Source organism: Epinephelus fuscoguttatus, linkage group LG3, assembly GCF_011397635.1.
Source record: "Epinephelus fuscoguttatus linkage group LG3, E.fuscoguttatus.final_Chr_v1".
Taxonomy (NCBI): Eukaryota; Metazoa; Chordata; class Actinopteri; order Perciformes; family Serranidae; genus Epinephelus; species Epinephelus fuscoguttatus.
Window position 1 is genome coordinate 21,002,001 of NC_064754.1, and position 25,474 is coordinate 21,027,474.

At 40.5% G+C, this 25,474-nt stretch overlaps 2 protein-coding genes across 5 annotated transcripts; one reads left to right on the plus strand and one right to left on the minus strand.

Moving 5' to 3' along the window:
* The first annotated feature begins 240 nt into the window (after positions 1 to 240).
* Positions 241 to 8,544, plus strand: snapc3 (small nuclear RNA activating complex, polypeptide 3). Its single transcript, XM_049571761.1, has 9 exons — positions 241 to 488; positions 2,372 to 2,455; positions 2,552 to 2,630; positions 2,740 to 2,844; positions 2,942 to 3,091; positions 3,216 to 3,298; positions 5,999 to 6,157; positions 8,024 to 8,131; positions 8,214 to 8,544. Exons 1-9 carry the CDS (start codon positions 253 to 255, stop codon positions 8,359 to 8,361), a joined length of 1,152 nt encoding a protein of 383 aa, XP_049427718.1. The 5' UTR covers positions 241 to 252; the 3' UTR covers positions 8,362 to 8,544.
* Positions 8,545 to 11,088: 2,544 nt separating this feature from the next.
* psip1a (PC4 and SFRS1 interacting protein 1a) lies at positions 11,089 to 25,170 on the minus strand. Of its 4 annotated transcripts, none has more exons than XM_049571763.1 (17): positions 25,015 to 25,170; positions 24,535 to 24,624; positions 24,228 to 24,304; positions 23,393 to 23,531; positions 22,971 to 23,060; positions 22,506 to 22,622; positions 21,362 to 21,421; positions 21,196 to 21,256; positions 20,194 to 20,284; positions 19,835 to 20,009; positions 19,654 to 19,733; positions 19,287 to 19,342; positions 17,769 to 17,839; positions 15,948 to 16,049; positions 15,627 to 15,828; positions 12,347 to 12,443; positions 11,089 to 11,794 (listed from the first exon to the last, which is right to left on the minus strand). In XM_049571763.1, exons 2-17 carry the CDS (start codon positions 24,604 to 24,606, stop codon positions 11,764 to 11,766), a joined length of 1,521 nt encoding a protein of 506 aa, XP_049427720.1. In that variant the 5' UTR covers positions 24,607 to 24,624; positions 25,015 to 25,170; the 3' UTR covers positions 11,089 to 11,763. The 4 variants fall into 4 exon arrangements, with proteins under 4 accessions (XP_049427720.1, XP_049427719.1, XP_049427722.1 ...); XM_049571762.1 differs by having other exon boundaries at positions 20,194 to 20,290; XM_049571765.1 differs by lacking the exon at positions 22,506 to 22,622.
* Positions 25,171 to 25,474: the final 304 nt, after the last annotated feature.

A 25,474-nucleotide genomic window follows, 5' to 3' on the forward strand; every position in this document is an offset into this window, starting at 1 on the left:
TTTTGTTGTTCATGTATGTATTATTAAATAAATGTATCATTTATTTTTTTATTTTATTTTTTTATTTTATTTTATTTACTTTTTGTTTATTTTATTGTATTGAAAAAAAAAACTGGAGATATTTATGCGTAACTTGTCTTGTGGTACTGAAAAGTTTTTATTTTGAAACTCCCACAACGCCGTGTAGCCGTTCGTCGTAAAAACTACATTACCCATGATTCTCCACGCCCTTACGTAGTCATTCAGGAAAACATGGCGGCTTCGTCCAAACCTTCGACAGACCCCAACACAAACATCCCAGATTATGAACACGCTGATGTTAACAGTAAAGTGTTTCATATCGGCTCTTTTAGAGACGAGTGGCTGAAGAGACTGAAGCCGAGTAACTTCTCCTACCAGCAGGAGGACGAGGACACGTTCATTGCTAACTTTGCTAAAGAGATGGGTATCAGTGCGGAGACCATGGCTGACCTCAAGTCCATCTGCAGGTAACGGTCGTCACACCAACGTTACACTGTAACGGTTAGCTTAGTTAGCTAACGGCTAAGTATCAGTGTTGAAGAAGTACTCAGGGTTGAAATACTCTGTTGAAGGAGTAAATAGTACAATATTTACCTCTAAGCTGTAGTTGAGTATAGGTATAAAGTAGCAGAAAATGAAAATACTTAGTGTAAGTGCCTTAAAATTGTACTCAAATATAACACTTGAGTAAATGTACTTAGCCTAGTTTCTTTCTACCAGTGCTAAATATGTGTAAATAAACAAACGCTGGTCACCAATGATAAGCAAACATAAGCATACTGTACATAACAGCTACAGCACTTGCAAGTGGTCATGAAAATGAAACGGGTGATTTATGTGCACATGGAAAAAGTATACAGTCATTGCACAGTGTTTATACAGCATTGCTTGGTTGGGACAGACTCCATCAAAAATCACGGCACCATCGGTTTTATATATTTATCATTTATTCATTTTCTGTAACCACTCATCCTGTTGGGGTCATGGAGGGGCTTCTGGAGCTGGAGCCTATCCCAGCTGACTGTTGCGGGGCTGACACAGACAGACAGAGGCAGACAACTATTCATGCTGACATTCAAACCTACGGGCAAGTCACCAGTTAACCTAACCTGCATGTGTTTGGACTGTGGGTGGAAGCCGGAGTACCCGGAGTAACATCCAAATGAACCAGGAACCCTCCTGCTGTGAGGCGACAATGCTAACTACTGCCATTGCCATATATTATCAGTGAAAATGAAATGCAAAAATTACCATTCCCACTAAAATCCCCACACATATAGCAATGGTAGTATCAATAAGATTCAGATTTTTTTTTTTTTTTTTTTTTTTTTTTTTTTGCATATTATGCAGCACCAAGTGTATACTGCAGATGTTTTGGTATGGCAGCGTTTTTGCACAGGAGTTGTGATGTTAAGCTGTTTCCCTCCTCCTCTAATGAGGAAGACAGCATGTGTCTCGTGACCTTTTTATTTCAAATTTCAGTTGTCTCCATCGAATCATCTGTAATAAAGTAAGGCCACGTGCGTTTTGTATTAATATTAACATTAAGATGATGATTGACCAAATACCTCATTATTGCGATTGTAATATTTATACAATGAGATTATTGATGAATAATCATCAGAGATGTAGATTCAATGACTAAGAGGGTAAAGACAAATAAAAGAACAGCTTAAATAGTCCGGTAAGATCAGAAAATTACATCACTCTACTGTAGTGGAGCCTTTAAAACAAAGAAAAGACAACACTTACGATGCTACAATATCTAAGACGATATCTGGTCTCATATCAAGATATTGATTTAATACGGATGGATGGAGGATGGCAGGTATGTAAGCAACAAAGTTGGGCACTAAAAACTACAACTTCTATGTCTCTAATAGTGTGTTACTGTGATTTATAGTATGACCATATAATCGTAGGCGGCATGGTGGTTCTCCCCATGTCAGCGGGGGGTTTTTTCTGGGTACTCCGGCTTCCTCCCACAGTCCAAAGACATGCAGGTTAATTGGTGACTCTAAATTGGCCGTAGGTGTGAATGTGAGTGTGAATGGTTGTATGTGTCAGCCCTGTGATCTGTCCAGGGTGTACCGCGCCTCTCACCCAATGTCAGCTGGGATAGGCTCCAGCCACCCTGCGACCCATAACAGGATAAGTGGTTACGGGAAACGAATGAATGAACGTACAGTTGGGTGCACGCACACTGTATTTTGCACATTGCTTTCTCTGTTGCAGTATTTTGTAACAAAGGAAACAGTATTTTGTCAGTCTACTGAAGGCTTCCTTTTGTTAGTATTTACCATGTTTGCAAACTACTTACATTACTATGTTTTTATGTTTACCTTTCAAGTGTTGATTCGCTCCGTTGCCACCCTGAGGATCAGCAGCCTGATACAGAAGTTGTTCCTCCAGACCCAACGCTGAAAACACTTGTGTATGATTCTTCCTCATGTGTTACAATTTATATTGTGTGTTGGACAAACCAAAAGCATGTAAACATATGAAATGTTCTGTGATTTGTGTTTAACAGACAAAGAAAAAAGAGACAAGATTACAGAGCTTCTCTAAAAATCAACAAGAATAGACACGACCTCTACGCGGATGAACTGGTGGGTCCGTTAGAGTACAATAGATATTGTTCTGGTTGACAGAGGTGGTGCAAGACACGTGTAACCTTCCTTAAATCTTAATATAATATATTCTCTGTGTGATTTCCAGGAGCGTTTAACTGTTGGTAGGAAACCAGAGGAGGCGGCCAACATTGTTCTTGAAGGAGAAGTCATTCTAACCATCAACGTCTACTACCCGGCTGTTTTTGAGAGAGTGAGCTTTCACCTTTCTCAGGGTGCCAGAAACCCTCCAGATATGACAGTGTGTTATTCTCCATGGTCCTAACAGTTTCCTTCTATCCCCTCCTTAGTTTAGCTACGTCAGACCCCACATAAGTCTGCTGATGACGGGCTCCCATACCTTGGCAGAGCTCAGGGATGCCATCTGCTGTGTCAGTGAATTGCAAGTGTGCGGAGAGTTCAGCAACACGCCGGACATGGCGCCTGACTTCATCAGCAAAGTGAGTGCACGTACAGTTCATCTGAAATCACGAGCAAGACCTGAACATAATTATTCTGTACCTCTCAGTTTAGGAAAAAATCTCTTGAAACCTTGAGGTGATATTTTTACGTTTTCTGTTTCAGGATCATTTCAAGTCAGCTTTCTTTTTCTTCGAAGGAGTTTTCTATAACGACATGCGATACCCCGAGTGTCAGGACATCAGCATGTAAGTTCTTCCTCCTGTGTAGTTGAAAGATGGGTTATGGTAATCTCCTCTCGCTGTAATCAGCTGCAAAGGTAAAACTTCTGTTCGACCAAAATCCCTTTTTGCCTGATCATTTAAATGAAAAGTTTGACATTTAACATTTTCATTTGTTCACTTTCTTTCCAACATGAGGGGATTGATACCACTCATGTCTGTGTTTTAAGCAGAAGCCAGAGCCAGGAGGTGATTAACTTAGATGCGCATAAAGACTGGAAGCAGGGTGAAACAGTTATCCCTGCTCACTCCAGACTTAAAAGATAAGACTACACATGAGTGCAGAATTTAAAGCAAAGCGTTCATCTTAGATATGTCACTGTTTATTGTTCATAATACTGGTGTAAAATTAGTAAAAAAGATTTGAGGAAGAAAGCAAATCATTTAATCAAGTTTCTTAGTAAATTTATTGGGATAAAACCTGTGCCATCTCGTTTTCGAAGGTCTCCCAACATATATCACAATAACTACGAAACAACAGAGGAGTGACAGAATAAATAAGAAAATGGAAATATAGTTATAAATATGGCATTGTACAGACAATAGGAAAAAAAATCCACACACACAAAACAGAGACAAACCACATTCATAATTAAATTAATTGTGCAAATGTTACAACCACAAGGTGGCCAAAGTGACCAATAATAGTAAGGTGTGACTGGATAAGTCCATCTCAAAGTAGGTAAATAGGGCTTGCTCAAACATACAACAAGTGTTGAAATGGATCTGATATCAACAGTGAAATTATTCCAGCACTTTGGCCAATTGTTTTCTCAGTGTAAGCAACAGAGATATAATGCTGGACAGATTACTTAACTTGATAATATGAGATTAAAGGTACAAGACAATACTGTAAATTTTCTCACATTCAGAGTTTGCCATTTAAGTGCATCATGCAATGTGCATATTTTTGTGGTTTTAAGTGGAACATTTTCAATGTCTTCATTATAACCAGTTTGTAACAGCATAGTAATATATGTAATAATAATGTTGTGAAAACATTTTGTTGTTTTGATTGAATTTAGATTATTTCGTGACAGGGTCACCCACACATTCATTTATTCACTGCAGCCATAATTCAAACATATGCCGCCATGTTTTGATTTTCTGTTTTAGGAGCGGGACCATTCATTAGGTGCGCTGTTGGAACATGTATATCACTCGGTTATTCATAGCGCCACAGTCTCACAGCGCCGAGTGAACTTAGGGCTCTAACTGAGCAGCAGAAAGGCAGGCGCAGTGAAAGTGAAACTGAACCATTCACGAGGCATGGTCCAAAAATTTGCTTTAACTCACAAACAGCTGCTCCTCTCATCCATCAATCTGATCAGCTCTGATCGGATTGACTGCCTACACTGTGTTCAATGAATCCACACCAGAATTAGAGTTGCTCAGATACTGACGCCATTTCCTTTGATACTACCTAAAATAATGGATTGGGTATTGGGAGTATGACTTTATGTACTGATCTGGTACCACTGAATTAATACCCGAGGTTGTCTATGTCATATAGGACATCAAAGTACTCTCTTTACTGTTTTTAGAATATCTCTAAAAACAGTAGAAATTTGCTTCAACTGGCAGCGACTTCCTCACCGTTGTAGCTTTCCAACGAGCACTTCAGTGCAATCGTATCCCTTTCAGAAGCTTTGTAATACAACATGGAGGAGCATTTTTTTTTAGCACCTTTATAAGACTAATAAATCCAACGATGAATGTCTTCTATAATCATCTATCCATTTATCCATGTTGAAAGAAGTTGTTCCTAGCCATCAGCATATGTCATGACAGCACTGATCCCGGAGGCCATGCACAGTGGAACATGACATTTACCCCATCCTTGCGTCAGTAGACCTGTGCCGTTTGGGCAGCAACAGAAGTGATGAGTAGAATATCATGAGTGTAATAAATAATGTGTAGATTATCCTTTGCACTCTTGGATGGTATTGTAAGGCAGGTGCCCAGGGCATACTGACAATTCATGGATATATATGTCAGATATGATAGTTTTTATTCCCTTTTACACATTTAATTTGTCTTATTGACACAGAAATGTGTAAGTAGTATCAGATTGGTACTTGGCATCAGCTGATATGCTAGTTCAGGTACTGGAATTGTTATTTGGAAAGAAAAAATGGTATCTCTGATCAAAATGCCATCTTCAGGCCTCTACTGTAATGTAGGGCAGGCTGTGAACTCTGGACAAAAATTCAGATAAATATCATTCTGGGGCTGTTTATAACACCACAGGTTATGCAATTAGCTGCTGATAGCAGCATGAACAATGACATCTTGGTTTCAGAGTGTATTTTGTGACTCCTTGTGATTCCTGTTCGGAACTAGATGTTTGTTTATGGGAATTACTGCCCAGTTTATTAAAATAATTAATCATGCTTTTATTTAGAGCAGAGAAAGTGGTTAAAAGTATTTAGGGCAGAACATTGCACCTCCATTCACACTGAAATACTCGAAAGTCTTGAACTGTGAAATGGTTGCCGTAAAATGGATGTGATGGTGTTGCCACAAAACAAAACTGTCTTCTCAGGTTTAAATCAATAAACATGGAAGCTACTGGAAACTGGAAATTTAATGCCACATGCAATTTAAAAATGAACAGAAGTGTCTCGTATGATCTTATGATGTATTTTCTGCATTTTTACGATACAGGACTACCATTGAATGGGCAAAGGCCCACAACTTCCCATCCTACAGCCAGGCCAAGATGGAGGACACACGATTCGTGGATCTGAAAGTGAAAGTGGGCTTCCCGTACCTTTACTGTCACCAGGGAGACTGCGAACATCTCGTCATCATCACAGATGTCAGGTCAGTGCTGTGTGTTTTTTCTTTATATTGTTAAACAGCTGTTCAGTTATTTTATCCATCTTCTTTGTTACTGTTCCATAGCAGGAAATAACTCTTATACATCATACGTGGCTATTTGATATTTATGATTGTATTTAATGTTCTGTTTCACATTTTGTTCATCATCTTGTATTATTTTATATGTGGTTCTGCTAGCAACATGGCTGTAAGGTGGCCAACCACTTTTGGTTCAGACTGAAATGTCGAAACAACTGTTGGATGAATTGCCATGAAATCTTGTACAAACAGTCATGGTCCCCAGAGGATTCATCCAACTGACTTGAAATCCAGTGCCACCAGCAGATCAAATCATTCACTTATCCAGAAATATCTCTACATATACAAGATGGATTAGCGCGAAGATTCATGTCCCATAGGGGATGAATTGTAATGACTTTGGTGAACCTTTGACCTTTCCTCTAGTGCCACTAGCAAGTTGATATTTGTCTACAGCTGCAAGCATAGCCGAACGCTTTTAAGGTCCTGTTTATACCCTGTATAAACATGCATCTTGTATGATCTGATCACAAGTGGACAGCGCTTAATGAAAGTGTAAAGAACCACCAAGATGCATTGTGATCTGACCACTAAACCACTTGCCGAGGTGGTCTGGGACGCGTTTGACCAAGATGGACTGTGCCATCAATGCGCAATCCTATATAAACGTTCTATAACCTACCCATTTTACAAGTTGGAGTGACCATCCATTGTTTTGCCGTATGGAAGAGGAGGAAATTTGCTTTCAATCTGTACATTTCAAACACTCAAACCAAGTGACACACAGGAAGTAAACAACCAAGAAAATCTCAACGACACGACACAAGTCAACAACAGTGACCTGAGGCTATTTAAAGCAGTGATGGCTGAGGGCACAAGACTCCTCCCAAAGCGAGATTTCTTGCAGAGTAGTTTTGTATATCTGCAGCCAGAGGGAAGGAGGATAGAGCATGTTGGCCCTGGTCCTTCCTGTCCTTGGGAAGACTGGGAAGGGAGCGCTTGTCATGGCTGGTTGTAGTCATTTGTAAGGGGGAGACCCAGGATGTGAGTTTTGTTTCAGTAGCATGGGGGTCCTGGGGGACAGGGGAGGCAGTGCTTTGTCAAGGCAGGTCTTGGTCCTTTCTGTCCTTGGGGTGACTGGGAAGGGACCACTTGTTGTGGCTGGTCCTGATCATTCCTGAGGGGTACACCCTGGGCAGTAATGTTGACAGGTTATATAGTTATATAGAAATGTAGAGGGGTGGCAGTGGTTGTTTACTTTTAGTCGTACTCTGCAGCCTATGACATGACTGCTTTAATAGAAAATGTGAAGGTACGTCACACCGTGTGGGATGTGGGCACCATCTTGTGAGGTACTCGCTCTGTTACCAAAGTGTATGCACTCAGTTTAAAAACAGGATAGACTACCAGTGCAGCTTACAGGAGTCATTTTATTTCTTTGGAACTGTAATCATGAATTAGGTGCTTGTTCTGAGTTCAAAGCACATGCTGGTATGGAAAATGTCGCGATCATACCCTGTACTTAAACAAACTATATGACTACAACAATTTTACACAGTGGTTTGATTTGTGGGCAGAGTGCCTGCAACATGATGCTCTCTGAATCTCTGTATTATTTATACAAGATTTTGGAATAAAGCACTTCGTTGTCAGACACGCTGCACTCACAAGGTTTTACAGCACGTATAGATGCGTAAATGTTCCAGCTGATTTATTGTCTGCTTGAAAGCAGCTCTTAATATCGTGAATGTGGGGCAAATCTGTGTTCTCATCGTTCAAACTTTTAAGAAATTGACTTGGTCCTTTTTCCTGTCCTTTGATATATTACAGACTGGCCCATAAGAAGGACTGCCTGGACAGGAAGCTGTACCCACTCCTCACACACAAGCACAGGGTCGTCACCCAGAAGTGTGCCGTCTGCCACGTCTTCATTGGAAGGTGTGTAAAAATCAGCGATGCATTAACAGCTTTGGTGTTCTCAGACTGTGAATTCAAGTTTGACATCCCCGACTTTTTCCAGATGGATTACTTCCAACGATCAGTTTGCTCCGAGTGACCCGTGTCTCTTCTGTGACAAGTGCTTCCGGATGCTGCATTACGATGCTCAAGGCAACAAGCTAGGAGACTTCCTGGCCTATCCCTACGTGGACCGAGGTGCATTCAACTAATGCTGTTCTTTGGTGAACCTCTAAGATAAATGCTGTATAATACAGTGAAAAGTTTTGATATTTCCGAGAGAAATGTTTTGGGATTTACGATGTTTATTTTGTTAAAAAATGAACTGTTTTCGTTTAGTAATGCTTTGATTTTACAAACTACCTTGTTTGAAATAAACAGCAAATGTAAATGTTTTACTGAGCTGTGAATTTCTTCATGTCAAAGCTTCATTGCACATTTCAGTTGACAAAGTAATCACTGAAGATCTTAAAAGCATCCCATCATAAAAACTTTGTTTCGCATTTTACATATCTCCCTGCAACATTAAATATTCATTACTAATTGCAACATCAAACAAAAATCACATGTAAGTTTGAAAAAGGTTTTTAGTTTTATTACGAGTTAAACGGGCAACCAGTGTTGTAGTACTCGAGATTGGTCTTGGTCTCGTCTGTGAGTTGACAGCATTTTAACTCAGTTTTGTCTCGTCTCAGACAAAAGAGGACTGGCTTTTATCTCAAGACTATTCAAAATCACAACTGCGCAGATATCTCTAAACTGCCTGTGCGAAGAAAATGTAGTGTTAAATTGAGATGGTGAAGTCATTTTCAGCTCCTTACTGTTTGTATTTGTTTGGTCATAAAAATCAAAGTAAAATTCCTACATAAAATGCACCTCTGCAGTTCCTTTTGATTATAAGGAAAAACAGGGAGTGCTGCACTGGGTAAGGCTGTATGTAGATAGCTGTAAAAAAAAACAAAACAAAACAAATCAGCGTGTTTTGACGAGAGACTCTTAATCAGGGTGAAGACTCATCACCCTTCATAACCCTGATGACACTAGTCGAAACTCGTTAGTTGGAGCACCCACCGTGGATCGGGGGTACCTCTGGGGTACCAGCACGTCCCTCAAATGTTCAAGCAGGGTGGCATCTGGGGTATTTGGAGGTCAGACTGACACCTTGAGCTCTTTGTCCCATTCCTCGGGTCATGCCTAAGCAGTTTTTGTGATGTGGCATGGTGGATTGTCCTGCTGGGGGGCCACTGCCATCAATAAGTGCCGTTGCCATGAGGGGGTTTATTTTGTCTGCAACGGTGTTCGGGTGGGTGGAGCATGTCAAGTAGCATCCACATGAATGCCAGGACCCAAGGTTTCCCAGCAGAACATTGCACTGTAACAAGATGATCAATGTTGCTCACTTAACCCACCAGTGGCTTTAATGTTTTGGCTGATCGGTGTATATATAGTACGGCAATAAAAAAGGTCAATGAAGAGGAATTTGTATTTGTTTTTCTGAGGACATTTTTATGGGAATGTGGATCTCTTAGATCAATCTGAGGAGTGCCTGGTTAGCATGTTTCACATTTTATAGAAAGTGAGTCTTGCAGTGTGGGACTCATACTGGTCAGGGGCTGCGTTCACAAATATTCTGTGGGTACCCTCAGAGAGCTCCTAACTTAGCCTAAGAAAATTAGTAAGGAGTCCTGGCTTAGGAGTGATTTAGGAAAGTTCTCAGAGCAACTTTTACCTTAGTGAAGAGGCATGGTTGACCCAGTTGCTAGGTATGATCCCTTCTTTTAACAGATATGATTGGTTGTCACAGACATCCTTTTGTGGGCCTGCAAGGTGTGAACACCCAGTGGAAATTAAATTAACTGTGTCATAATATCAGACTGTGAAAGTGTTGGCGTTGTTCGCGTGATCATTCTGCTGATGGAGGGCTGTCATCGCTGTTGCATTTTTCCAGTTGCCAAATATCTTGGTGTTGTGATCACATTAATATCTGGCGTTGTAACGTAAGGTAGGAAATGTGTGCATATCTCTTACAAAACAGACTACAGGATCTAATGTGTAGCATTTCATTATTTCACTCTCATTCATTGTGACCTCTTAGTCTGTCTGCCATTTTCTCTTCTCCTTCAGAAACTCTTTAAGTCCTCTTCCCTACTCCCAACAGTTCTTCACCTTAAAAGATCTTTTGAGGGCAAAGATGCTCTGTGAATAACTTTTTTCTTTACGAGGATCTAATCTTAACTCTAAGAGTAAATTCTTAGAAAATCGTAATTCTAAAAATTTCACTAGAATATCATCACAAGGAGCAACTCTTAGATCAAGGAAGCTTTGTGAATACCGCCCCAGGTCTTGGTCTCAACCTTTCACAGTCTTGGTCACGTCTCAGACTTGATTCTCTGGTCTTGGTTTAGATGGTCGTTATGACACACTACAGTCAGATGATCTGCTTCATCAAGATGTTTCAGTGGGTTTCGATCAGATTTGATGGAGAGCAGCCTGGCAACAATGGCAAAGGTCATTACCTTTTGATTTAGCTATTGCTACACCTTAATTGGGACACATTCATATTTTTTTGTCGTCTTCTACCAAACGAGTCCCACTCCCTTTAAAATGCTGACAGCAGCCAAAAATACAGAAATTTTGTTGAAAAACTATAACCCCATCAGTCATAGTTAGAAGCTTATTAAGGAAACTAGTTTGGCCACAAGTTTCCAGCGGAACAAATATAACTCAGTAGCAATAGTAACATGACACAGCAATAACCCTGTTGATGAAACGGTCAAAGCCTCGCAAACAAAATTAAACTTCATCAACAGAGTTGTTTCCACATCTTTGTGAAGTGCTCTAAAAAACACAACAGCAGTGTTTGAGTGTACCATGTGATATCTGTGCAATCACTGTACATATCTGATTAAAGACAACAAGCAGTACTTTAAGTACTACTTTATTATTGGATGCTTAAACAGGTCATCAGACAGGCACAAAAATACTCTTATTTACATCTACGTTAAAAACAGAACTTTTAAAAACAGACAGCTGAATGTGAGAAAACTTGGCAAAATAAACTTTGGCAAATTTTCTGTTTGTGAATCTTTAAAATGTTAATGAAACCGATATTAGACACAGTAATGTTGCTTCTAAGTTTAACTAAATCTTTGACCTTCAAATAATCTGTAAGTGAAGTTAAGATCAACTTGTAAATGTCAAAAAAACTATTTAAATGTATATGAAATGATTGTGTTTAATCAAAACCATCTACTCCAGTTGAAAAATGGTACTAAAAAGGTGCTAACCTCATCCCTGTGAGCATGCTCACTAAGATCTACGTTCAAGGTGCTGCTACAAGCTCTTAGTCTTGACACAGACGTAACTCAAATTCAACAGGTGTGACACAAAGTAAAAAAATAAAATATGCAGTCAGTCTTCATGTTGGGAGTGGATGGGTTTGATGTCCTGGAACCTTTAAGCAGCATCACTGACAGAGACAGTTGGTAAACTGGAAACCAGTGATCATGATCAGTCATCAAAAGGAACTGGACAGGAAATCCCAGTTGTTCAGCCCAGTTTGGACACGAGTACAGCAGCAAATGTCTTCTCCTTCCTTCAGGCATGTAGGTCACTCAAGTGGACTCTTCCTGAGCTTTTGGAGCACTATGGTCCAAGAGAATAAAGAAATGGGTTAATACAGTATCGGCTGTGTGGTGTAGCTGAACGCTTCAATGTTACACTGGGTGCCATGTTCCTTTTGTACACAAAACATGGTTGCTGTAGTTAATCTTGAGTCAATCCCACATACACTGTGTCCTGATGCTCACCCATACAGCATCAAATGTGTATTAATCCACTGCTTAAAATAGTCCCCAACAAAACATTTTACTGCAGTTTAATAAAATCTGCTGAAAACTAAAATAGCCAGCTGTTTTAGGAAATGACTTTAAAAATGGCAGTATAAATTTGAACTTAAAAGGTTAAAGGAGCAGTGTGTAGGATTCAGGGGGCGTTATCAGCAGACATGAAAAATAATAAGTTTAATTTCTTTAGTGTATTACCTTACCTTAGATTGAGTCATTTTTATCTACACAGGGAGCATGTCCTCCATGTTTCTACAGTAGCCCAGAATGGACAAACCAAACACTGGCTCTAGATAGGGCCATTTGCTTTTTCGCATTGGCCACTGTAGTTAGCAGCCCCTGGGTCAACTACCTGTGATTTTCTCCCACCGATGTGTCTTCAGGAATCTTCTCTTTGTCCGTCTCCTGCCTCTTCTCCTCGGGGCTGATATCACCATTTGTCATCTTGTCTTTAGGCGGTGCACAGAGAGACACAGACTCAGTCAGACAGAACATAACTACACAACCTACAACACCGCAGAGAGGAGACCTCACAGGAGCATGTGATGACACATGCTGAGCTCCAGACCTTACTGAGATAAACTGGATTTTCCATCCATTTGCCATGCCTTGGAGTGAAAGAGAGACCTTTCACGGTGTCACTACTTTTAGTGGAAGTATAGTACGTGTATAATTATAACAAGCTGACGGAGCAAGGATGTGGCTCCGGACCTCTGATTACACTCAGTGTTCCTACTGAGAAAGTTAACCACAGAGATCCTATGATGTCCTCCTGGAAGGGATAAAATAAACTGAATGAAAGCTTCAATGTCTCTGTTGTCTGGCTGGTTTTCATATTTGACTCAGCTGGTCATACTTAATTAACCAATAACCAGCAGACAAAACCTAATTTATGACATAACTTATGACTCTGCCATCTCTCACGGTCCTAACTGTACTAATGTGCTAAAATATGACCAGCCTTGAAGATCCCTTACTTTCTCTTCATATCATGAACATTTTATACAAAAATCATAATCATCAATAATGATAGCTAGCAAAGAATGTGTGTCTCGAGACCTCAGCCTGTGAATGGCCTTAATGTGTACATAATTATTAAGTACTGAAAAGTATTAAAAGTTGACATCAATTGCTATAGTGACGATAACCGTGATCACTGGAAATGAAATATTGCTATCATGTTAATAGTACACATATGATGGGGTGTCGGTGGCTTAGTGGATAGAGCAGGCGTCCCCTGTACAAGGCTGTTGCCGCAGCGGCCCGGGCTCGACTCCAACCTGTGGCCCTTTGCTGCATGTTACTCCCTCTCTCTCTCCCCCTTCACACTTGTTTGTCCTATCAAAAAAAGGCTAAAATGTCTCAAAAAATATCTTTAAAATAAATAAATAAATAATACACATGTGATAATATCATGTAAATAATTCAAGCCTCTTGAATACTTTTTGTTACCTTCTGTTTGTGCATTATCTCCCTCCTTCAACACCATCTTGTTGTCTTTTTACTATCCAATAAGTGTAATTGCTCTGTTCGTATGCTTCTATACAGTTATGGTTACAGACTCTCTTCACCTCCCTACACACATATTTTGGGTGTTATTCATTTGCTCCCCAAAAAAGGAGGCAAAATGCACAATAAACAAAGATAATTTATTTTCATGATTTTTTTTTTGTTTAAATTTTCTTTATATATCACAGTAATAGTGTTATTGTTAACTCCTTCAGTGTCACAACATCGCAGGATTTTCCTAAAAAACAATGTATAGTCTCATACAAAAGTAATCCCTCTCAATCAACACTTATGACCCAGTAGCAGTGTGTGGTGGTGTATTTTTCTGCCCTGTGTTTCCTCTGCTCTGCCATTTAGGGTTGTGCATCGCCAGAGTGCTCAAGTAAGGTCAGGGCTTTATAAAAAAAAAGGTAGCAACTAGATGCCGTATTGTAAGCAACAAGCATCTGAGAGATACAGCAGCGATAAACACAAATAAATCAAGGTGAAACGACAAACAAGAGTCAACCTGGTGAGCGTGTCCACAAACAGTAACTGACAATCATCCATAATATACCTTAAACAAGGATGTAATGCAAAGTTTAGCATATTTTGTTAAAATAAAAAAGGGCTAAAACATGTTTGTATTTCCCAACAAAGGTATTGTTATACATGTACATAGGTTTTGGTAATGAAACTCAGGTATTGTTTTGGCACAGGTAAACAAATTTTGAAACTATACCAAGCCTGAGTGATATCCAGTATGCGTGTGTGATTCAAGAAGGCCCAAGCTTGATTGTTGAACATTGAAAACATCAACTACAGGGTAAATCTTATGAATGAAGATTAGGGTTGGGTCGGTTCTCGGTAATACCAATTCGGTCCGGTACTCCGTCTTGGACCGGGTTTTATTTTTTGAGACCGACTGGACCGCATACTTGGGCAGAAAAGTGGACGTCCGCAAGCCCTGTGCACGCAAAGCACAATCGTGCGGACTCCGCTCCACGCACCAGTGTCACACAAAAGACTGTTCGGCATGTATTTTTCACATCGTGGGGATTTTTCATGGACATTTTTACACGGAGTCAGCTCCGCTTATAGTACGCCCGAGTCTGTGAGCACCTGTGTCTGTCTCTTCACCAAGCGCACAGTAAGCAGGACAGAGAGGGGGGTGGGGCGGGGACTGAGCTAAGAGGTACGAGTGCGCATGGGCCTCTACTGTAGCCTGGAGTTTGTTTAATAGTGACGGGGACAATTTTGTCTTGACGAAATCAAAGAATGCGCTACTATGGCAACCCTTGTTTGCACTGATTGACTAAGCTGCAAAATTTATTTGTAAGGAATACAAGAAACAACTTGTTACTGTCACTCTGTTGTCCTAAGGTTGTTTATTTTAAATGAGTCAATTGCGCCCCCAAGTGGTGAAAATCCAGTATTACCAACTTGATGCGTTTTTTGTTTTTTGTTTTTTTTAACAAAAACTGGACCCTTTTTTTTGATGCGTTTTTTTTCCTCATACCAACCCAACCCTAATGAAAATGAATAAAGTTCTATTGACTGAAAAAAAAAAAAAAAAAAAACCTCCACTCAAAACTCTGACCAGTAAAATAGTGATCGTTGTTTTAGATGAGCCTCTAACACCAAAGACACCAAGCTGTATCAAATTAATTTTAACAAGGGACACGAAAGCAAGAGAGTAGTGGTTAAAAAAAAAGAAAAGCAACAACAGTGAGCTGGTTAGATGGAGAGCTGCAGGTAACAGATGCTCACTTCGGCCTGTGTGAACTTCAATATTCGTGATACACTCAGTGCAGTTATCCAAACTGTGTGGAAACCCAGCATTAGTTACACCATTGAACACACACACAGAGGGAGCCAGTGTCAAAACTACTCTCTCATGATCAAACTCTTTTCTTGCTCACCTATGAGTCATAATCATCCCTTGGACCAGTAATACTAAACCACAATGAACCATGCACCCATGTGAGCTAAATGCTAAATTGAAACAAGCAGCTGCAGTGAAATAGAAAGGTCTCTTAAGGACAAACTAACAACTTCCTGTCTACATTATATGCTGTAACAATTCACTGTAGGGAGTTAGAAATGACTAGAAATGAAGTAACTGAATCTTTAGTACATAGTACCTGTGGTGTTCTCCTTGGCTTGTTCCACTCTCTTCAGCGCTCCTTTCTTGGCCTCCTCGTGCTGCCGTTGTTCAGCTAAAGACTTGTTAAGCACCTGGCTGAGCACACAGTCTCCTTCTCCAACCAGGAACATGCTCTTAAACTTGTTGTACAACATGGTGGCCTTGTCCATGATGTCCTGGCTGGCCTTGAATCTGCGAATCTAAAACATAAGGAAAAAACCCACACATATCACCACTTAATAAAGTGGTTGGACACACACTTTGATTGCTCAATTTGAAACAGTCGTACATTAAATGGATTTTGGATGAGTGAGTGTACCTTTTTCAGTGTGGCAATAAGTTCGCTGTGTTTCTGCAGGTGCTGGGTCGTCACTTGAAGGGCACCGATCTCATCTAAAGCATCCAAGCACTTCTTCACATCCTGGTGAGGAGGGAGTCATGGATAAGAGTGGCATTGAAGCAAGCAAGAAAGATGTGTAGGAATTTAAAAGTAAAAAAAGAAAAAAAAAAACAATTATCAAACTTAATCATCTATCCATTCATTTTAATCTGATTATTCGGGACCAGGTCAAGGGGGCGCAAGGCTGAGCGAAGTACTCCAGACGACCCTCTCCCCAGTAATGCTTTCTAGTTCCTGCTAGGGCATCCAGAGGTTTTCCCAGGCCAGACAAGATATATAATCCCTCAAGCATGTTGTGGGTCTACTCCTGGGCCTCCTAAAAGTTGGACATGCCCAGAAAACCTCTATCACGAGGAGCCCAAGAGGCATCCTGATCAGATGCCCCAACCACCTCGACTGGCCCCTCTCGATGTGGCTCTACTCTGAGCTCGCTTCACATGTCTCAGCTCACCCTATATCTAAGGCTGAGCCCAGCCATCCTTTGAAAGAAACTCATTTCAGCCGCTTGTATCGTGATCTCATTCTTTCAGTCACTACCCAAGGCTCATGACCATAGGTGAGGGTTGGAACATAGATGGACCAGTAAATGGGAGCATGGCCTCTCGCTAAGCTCCCTCTTCACCACGACAGTCTGGCAAAGCAAAACCCCCTGTCCATCTTGCGCTCAATTTTACCCTCACTCGTGATCAAAACCCTGAGATAATTGAACTCCTCTGCTTGGGGAAGTAACTCTCTCCCAACCCAGAGGGGGCAAGCCACCATCGTCTGGCCGAAAACCATGGTTTCAGGCTTGGAGGTACTGACTCTCATCCCGACTTTTTCCACAGCCAGGACAGAATCTGCATTACTCCTCCTCAATCCAAGGTTTGACAATCGGTCCTTTCCTGCACCCTGGAATAAACTTTCCCAGGGAGGTTGAGCAGTGTGATACCACGCTGATTTCTGGTCCCCCTTTTAAAAAAAACAGAGCCACCACCTCGGTCTGCCACTCAAGAGGTACTGTACCCGAACTCCATGGACAATGAAAAGGCATGTCAGCCAAGACAGCCCAACAATGTCAAGACCCTTCAGCATCTCTGGGCAAATCTCATCCACACCTGGTGCCTTGCCGCCAAGGAGCTGTTTGACTCATCTCAGCAAACTCTGCCAGTGATATGGGCCAGGGTGTCTTGATGGCCAGATTCAAAGTTAGTCATAATGTATTACAGTCCTTTACTTTTACAGTCTGTCATTAAAGACAACCAATGTCGCCGACACTGTGATAGATAACAGTGTCTTGACTCTCATGTTGCTGACGTACCTCCGCAACCCAGTTTCTGTAAATTCACAACAACAACTTCTCTGTCAGAACTGTGCAACTGTGGATCTGTGATTCACCAAGTACAGTGGTTTATAAGGATGTGAGTCACAGGGTCACTGGCCTTCGGATACTGTCACAGTGTTTTGGTCATGAATGACTACCAACACAAGGGATTCTGGGACACATGAAATACACGAAGAGGAATATATACTTCTAAAAGATGTATAATATTTAGATGAAATGATCATACTACATACTTCACAGAGATGAAACCCTGAGCTGCAAATTGAGAGTCTGAGCATTTTGTCTTTGTTAGTTCAGTGCATGAGGGTGAAAAGGAACAAACATTGATTCACAAAAGTGTCAGTGTAGAAAGACGGACTTGGAAGAGAATATGTAGGTGTACGTTATATAATCTGACAGTGGAGAGCACAACTTACAGGGTTGTCAATTTTCAGTGAAATCTTGATCTCACTGTGCAGTCGCTGGAGCTTCAGGTCAGTTGATATTTCTGTGGAGAAGAGAAGAGAAAATAAAACATTAAAGGTGGAAATACTTCAGATTACATCACTGTTTTTACAGAGCTTTAATAAAGGGTGAATTTAAGGATATCTGTTTTTTGGGATACACAACAACCTTTTACCCTTGTGTAAATTTGTTTTAATCTGGCTGAAGCAATGTGCTTCGACTTGTTGGAAATGTCACTCAAAGCCACCGAAGAACTAAATTCCAGTCCAAATACTTGACCCTTCATTGAGCTGTCACAATGTCAGACTGCGGGACAAAATTAAAACAGCCTGAAGATTGAGTTTCAGCAGCACTGAACATGGACACTAATTTACATTTCGTCAGGCAAAAACCTGATAAGGATCAATTGTGAAATGCTGAGGGGGTCATATTACAGCTACAGCGGGTCATTTTATGAGTTACATTTGCTCAAACTCTCACTACATCTGAAAGATGTGCATAAGACGGACAGTCTGAAAAAAGCATCATGTCCCTCCTCCTCTTTCTACTGCCTCTAATGGCATTTGGAAGAATCCACTGCGGTGCCCAAAAACAACCGAACACGCAGCTCACGCAACTGTCGATCATGTCAATCACTGCACATGAACTCTGGTCAAACTGTCAGAGTAGGCAGCGCTGATCAAATATGGATGAAGACTCTTTTACTGCATTGTCCATTTCTCACCTGAAATATTTCCAGAAACATATTTAAGTGTACTGTTAAGCTGTAAAATAAGAGTTTGCTCTGCCACTGTGTACCGGCCAGACCAACTTCCTCATTTTACAGCGTTACATTACGTTGACCGGTTGCATTTTGATATTTAAGCTACAGTAGTGTTGTAGTGCTCAAGATCTGTTCTAGTCCCGAGACGGGTCTCAGAATCACTCTGTGAAGGTCTTGGTTTCATCCTGTCTCAGACAAAGAGGACTTGGGATTTCAGTCTGGTCAAGACTATAACTGCAGGGATATCAGCAAAGAAAAGATCCTGTACATAAAATTCACCTCTGCAATGCCTTTTCATTATTTTATCAAGACATTTCTCATGACACACTGATACATACAGCAAAGTAGAAACCAAAGCACGAAGCTTGGTGTGCGGACATAGTCGTTTTCTACTCTGCCAGATGTTTCTTTGGTCCAGCACCCACTCCACTGGACGTTGGGATGCGCATCTCTTTTCTACTGTTTTTGAAACATACATATGAACATATACAGTATGGCAATGAAAGAGATGAGGAAGGAGGAATCTTCCTTTGTTTTCAGTGGGTGTTTTAATGGGAATGTGGATGTTTCAGATCAGTTTGAGGAGTGTCAATAGTTTGCATGTTCCACCTTTTATCATACATGTGTCATGTATTGTGGGACTCGCACTGGTCTGGTCTTGGTCTTGACTCGGTCTCGGTTTAGGTGGTCTTGTCTACAACACTGAGCTATGGAACTCTCTACTCACCCTTTTTCTTGGCGCCTGTCCTCTCTTCATTTTTCTTCCCGTCATCTTTGTTTGTCCTGCAAGACAAAATGACCACACCATGTCAGAAACATATCCATTCCTCTAATGATTTTTTGAATTTATGTATATTATAATATTGGCTGATAAATAAAACATGATTTATTTCATATTCCACTTAATATTCAAGTTATTTCTTGAGTTAAAATGCAACATTTTCTGATGATTCCTTCTCAAATGTTAACTTCTCTCCCCATATGACTGTAACTTAAATACTTTTGGATTGTTGGCTGATGGTTGGACCAGAATAAGCAACAAGAGACATCATTTCAGGCTCTGATAACTCGATAGACATCATATGTATACCTACTCTCTCAGTTCATCTGCTTTCCGCCGCCGCACATCTTTGTCCACTTCTGAGTTTTGGTGTTTCTTTCTGCCTTTGTTTTTCTGAGGGTAGAAGAAATCAAAAATCACGTGCATGAAATCATCATACTGACTGTTCATACAAATCTCTAACAAGGAGGCATCGTGTTGGACTGGACACCTGCCTCTTCATCATCAGAGCCTGAGGAGCCCTCTTCCTTCTTCTTCTTCTTGGCGTCAGGCTCCTTCCCCTCTGCCTCCTTTCCTTTGCTGTCCTCCTTCTTTCTCTTCTCCTCCTCTCCACTCTTGGACTTGTCCTCTGCTGCCCTCTTTCTCTTTCTCTCCGACTCAGCAGTCTCCCTAAATGTGAGAGAAGGTTTCTGTGAAGATGCTATGGGGGGCCAAATTAACAAACTTATGATAAAAAAAAATACACATGATTGGCATTATTGTCTTCTTTGCCCACCATCAGGAAAAAGGTGGTGTACAAGCAATAAACTTATGTGAGAATTCTGTGTGTACGTGGTGTGTTCATTGTGGTTACATTTCACTTCCTGAGCCTTGCTGTTCCTGCTGCTGCTGGAGCAGAAGTAACTTTTCACTTTTGGGCTTCCTGCCTCGTCGTTTAGGAGCCTCTGCAGCTGGTCACACGGACACAAAAACACACACCACAAATCCAGTTAATGCAAAGGAGAGCTGAATGACTGAATGAAAGATTTCCACTGACAGATGAAATCTAAAATTTGATATGGTGATGATGTCCTACAATCTCACGCTGCAAAATGTTTGTCACTGTCTCATATTTTTTCTAAATGTATATATCCATGGCATCTCCTGTGTACCTGTACCTGTCTCATTATTGCTCTCTCATACAATCTCTCTCATCTGAAATAAGCCTGAACTTTCTTACATTATTTATGTCAATAGCGCAAAGCCATTAAAGGAATACTTCACCCAAAATGACCATTTGTAAATCAACTAGACATGCTGTGTTACCTTGAATTTGTGAAGAAAACTTTGTTTTTCTCGCATAACTCCATAGAAAACAACGAACATACTGATTTATTGATTGACTGGCGACCACGTTTAAGAGCAAAAATATAACAAAACATCCGTTCACACACTCTCACACAACTCGTGCAGTATAATCCGAGTCTCATTTATCCAGTCGTACTCAAATACATATAATTTGGGGTCTGGCTTTGAAGAGAGCATAGATAAGTTTAATTTTCAGTTCAGTTTTTAATAGTAGGGTTTAAGTGAAAATGCGTGTATCTGGGAAGTACTGAGCATATGACTGGATAAATGAGACGTGTGTTATACTGTGCAAGTTGTGCGAGAGTTCGTAAATGGATTATTTTTTTGTCATTGTTAAACGTGTCCCCTAATCAATTAATATGTTCACTGTTTTCTGTGAGAAAAACAGGTTTTCTACCCAACTCAAGGAAACACAGCTGACTAACCGATATACAAATGGTGATTTTATGGGTAAAGCATTCCTTTAAACAGCATTATTAGTACTAACATAACAGGGGACACCGATTACCTGAGGGACTAACAGGACTGGCAGGTGCATCCTGTTTTTCAGTCTCCTGCTCAACATCACTCTGGGGAAAAAAATATAACACACCATCTTATACATTTCCTGCAAACCATTATTTATAGATTAAATTGACACACTAAAAGTAAACCCATTAATAAAAATTACAAACCTTTTTCTTTCTTCCTCGCTTGGGTTTAGGAGCATCTGTGGATTCTTTCTGTGCAGCACCCTGAAATCAACAGCTTCTGTTAATTCTCATTAATATAGCACCAACGTCTGCTGAAGTGAAAGCCAAGTAATCACGTCAATTGGACAATTAGATGATTGGATTGCAATCGCTTGACAAGAACAATTTAAATGTGTGAATCAATAGCACCATCTAGTGTGTAGCTGTGGTATTACAATCTGCAGTAATTAATGTGCCAGTGTTTCATTGAGAATAACTGTGCCCAAACTCCACACACACTGTTTTTATCTCTGCTTTTTTAAATGTTTTCTTTTTGAGGGGGCTTGTTTTTCAATATTTTGTTTGTGGATCTGTTTCATTCCCATTTGAATTATTACTATTATTATTTTTGTAGCAGTGACCTTCACTGCCTTTATGCATTTTGGAACAATAGTGTAAATAACCAGCATGTGTTTTTGGTATTCATACTAACGTTTGGGTATATTAAGTGTTTACAGTAAGGAATTGGGACACAGTTTATGACTTGTTAAAATATTGCAGAGACAGCAGAAAACAAAGAAGAGTCCGTCTCATCCTGAGCGAAAGACATTAAGACATAAACAACTTACCTTTCTCCGCAGCACACAGAAAGCCATGCAGAAACAAAATAAAATCAACTAATTGCAAACAGTAGATTTGTGAATATGTGAACAGGGAGAGGCAGGAAATGGAAAGCAATAATTAAAGTTGTCAGGGTGGTCTCAGAGAGGTAAAACAGAGAAGAAGGAAACCAATTATTTTTCTCATCTTCGCACATGTCCCAAACCTAAATCAATTTGATCCAGAACCAGCTGTGCTTACCAGATGTTATTCAATCTTATCAATCATTTTTGTGGCAACACAGGGACGATTTTCTCAGATAATCATTTATCACCTCAGTGGTGTTAACACAGAAAAACCCAGAGAAGGCACTCTAATAAAAACATCAAGCACCAACGGATGTTTGTGGCCACCGACAAGAACTCTGAGTCAAACAGAAAACACACCACCGGCTGAAAAAACCACCAAGTGTCACATGCTTTCCAATGGGGAGGGGGGTGGGGCGACCTGCGCCGCTTTATGGGATCCCAGCATGCAAAGTACGTACATCCTGGTTCTGAGGACCCTGCTCAGAGATCAGAGACCCTTCCTCCTCCTCCTCCTCCAACTCCTCCTCCTCCAACTCCACATTCTCTTTCTCCTGCTCAGCCTCACTTCCTGGAACCTGAATGCACCCAAGACACAGCATAGGACGCAGTGTGGTGGGGTAAACGAGTCTTGAAAGGGAGAAAAGTTAGCGAGTATCCGTCTGTTCCACACACTACTCTTAGCGTACAAGCCTTTTAATCTATCAATACAGAATGACACTGTTACTGTTGTAATTTATAAAGCTATTGCCTGCACTGATGTGGAATTCAAAGTGACGCAGACACACATTAGAGAAAGATTAGAGGAAAAAAAGCAAAAGAAAGAAGCTGACAACACAGGAACAAACCCTTCGGGTGTCAATGCAGTGAAGCAACAAGTATATATATCTATTTGTCAGTGATACATTTGAAGGGCAAAATCTTACTTTGGGTTTTATCCCCTTGTTATCTGCTTCCTCCCCTCCTTCTGGGCCACTGTCCGAATCCTTTTCAGTGAAAGATTCAGGGGGGACCGGCTTTAAACGAGCACAAAATTCAGTTAAATGAAACAAATTAGCAAAAGCACAGTAACTAAGACGCTCTAAACCAGCTATTTTTATTTACCCCAACTTCTCTCAGGTAGCTTAAAACTACTACAAGCATAAAACATTTACTGTATGTTTAGATAGCCAGGGGAAGAACCCCAGTGAGGATAAAATTAAACACAAAAGCACTCATAAAAAAACTCTCAAAAACTCAGGGAGGTATAACAGAATGTGAGGTACAGTCAATCCAAGCCTGAGGCCAACGACTGGAGGATAAACACCGAAAAATATCTTTGGAGGAGGTATAGAGAAGAAAGATGTACCTTTGGTGCAGTGAGCTCAACCTTTGGGTTGTTCTCAATCTCCCACAATCCTTCGTTGAAGCCTTTCCTCTTGTTGGGCTTGGCGTACTTGTCTTTGTTGGGCTGATATGGAAAGATATCTTTGGGGCCCAGAAATGCTCTGTTTGAAAGAAGATAATTCAGAATGTCTGTTCATTTAAAACTTTCTAAAGTATTAAAAATGTAGTGTGTGTTTGCAGCAGCACACGGACACAGGTAACTCTGTTCAGCCAATCATCAACATTTACAGATCTACAGAAACACCTCCAATAGAACACAATAACTCAATATACTAAACTGGATAAAAGTGCTATGTCATTGTAACAATTCACTATTTAAAATGTCTATTTGTGCATACAGTTTAAAAACTCTTACCCTTGGAATAACCACTGTCGCTTACTCACTCACCCAGGAGGATTTATAAGTACACTGAGACACGTGCTTCATGCATTTCAGTGCATGAGGGGAAAAAAAGCTTGCCACAAAATTCTTCAATTTTCTGATTTTCCAACACTTTAACTTGTAAGTCATACTGGAAGGCCAGTGTGTTGTGGTAAATTTTGCAAGGAGGACTTAAAATTTAATATGCAGTTGGCTTTTTTCTCCACATTTCTTAAGGGCAACACACTTGTCTCTATCTGTTTTAACCATATAACAATGGATTTATTATTTTTTCCTGCATTGCCTGCAATACCTTCTATTTGTTTTGACTACTTCGACCTATGAAATATTAAATATCAATGTCAAATGGTACTTTATCTTATGTGGGCCCATCAAAGTAAAGGACAAAACAAATAGTTAGTGGCTGGTTACTCACGTTTCATGGGTGCCAAAGAAGAAGATGGGGAACTTGATATTAGACGGCTTCACAGCACCATCTGGGACTTCATCAATCTGGTAAACAAATGAGGAAAAATATATATTTACCCACAGCCGTGAATGACAAATCAAACATCATTGTGTGGGTGTTTCCGTGGTTTTGGTCTGTGGAGTGGATGTGGGTTATTTGCTCACTTCTGGTGGATGGGTGTTTGCACATGCATTTAATTTCAATCACATTAACTTTAATTGTAATAAAATGTTGTATAACAGTACATGTGCCCATGATGAAGGCCCCTACTCACCCTTGCAGGCCAGTGTGGATAGCCCTTCATCTTGGCAAAGATCAGATCACCAGGTTTCCAATCTCGTGTCATGCTGGATGTGTTAGTAGGCTGAAAAGGGCAGGCAAAATTAACTTGATACACACCTTTACAGATCTGCTATGCAACTCACATCATCCATATTAAGGTGCATCTGCTCAGGCTTGTAAAACGTGTACAGTACACATCCACACTCAGTGCCCCTCCCCCTGACCACCAGCCAACATCCACTGGAGTCAACACTTCATTCAAACCTGACAGTCACATTCAGTGTCAATAAAATGATCCTATATAACACACAGGCACTGAATGTACTCAAGCTAATGCCACTGACACTTGGCAGTGCACAGAAGCTAAGTTAACAAGCGTGAGCAGGACGCCTCATCAACAAACACACACGTTAGCTAGCTTGTAGCTATTAAATGGTAGCGGAACTACAACTGTCCCCTCCATTTCACTGACCTTCTGGTTTGTGCAGACGCCTATAAGGAAGCCGAGTATCTGCTGTAATTTGGTAAAGTCTTCTAGCAGCAAAATACCTTACCAGGAAAACACAACGTTTCTTCTCTCCTCTGTCGGATGCACGTTTTCCGCTCCCGCGCAGGACGTCGAAAGACTGTACCATTATATGTCCGGACGGGGGGAATCTGTTTTTATTACACGTCATTACCTGTGTTTTCGGTTTTTTAAGAAGCAGACAAAAAAGCTTTAGCTACTTTAGAAAAAAATAAATGTTTGTAAAGTTATACAGTGAGTCAAAATTACGCCAAATCTGATTTTGTGAGTGCATTATTTGTTACAGTACCCAGGCTGAGCATCTTCCGTACAAAGATCGTCTACACCTGCATTTGGGTTGGAAAAAAAGTGGGCGTTGACTTCCACGCATGCGTTGTCAATTCAACATTTACAAACAGAAACAGCC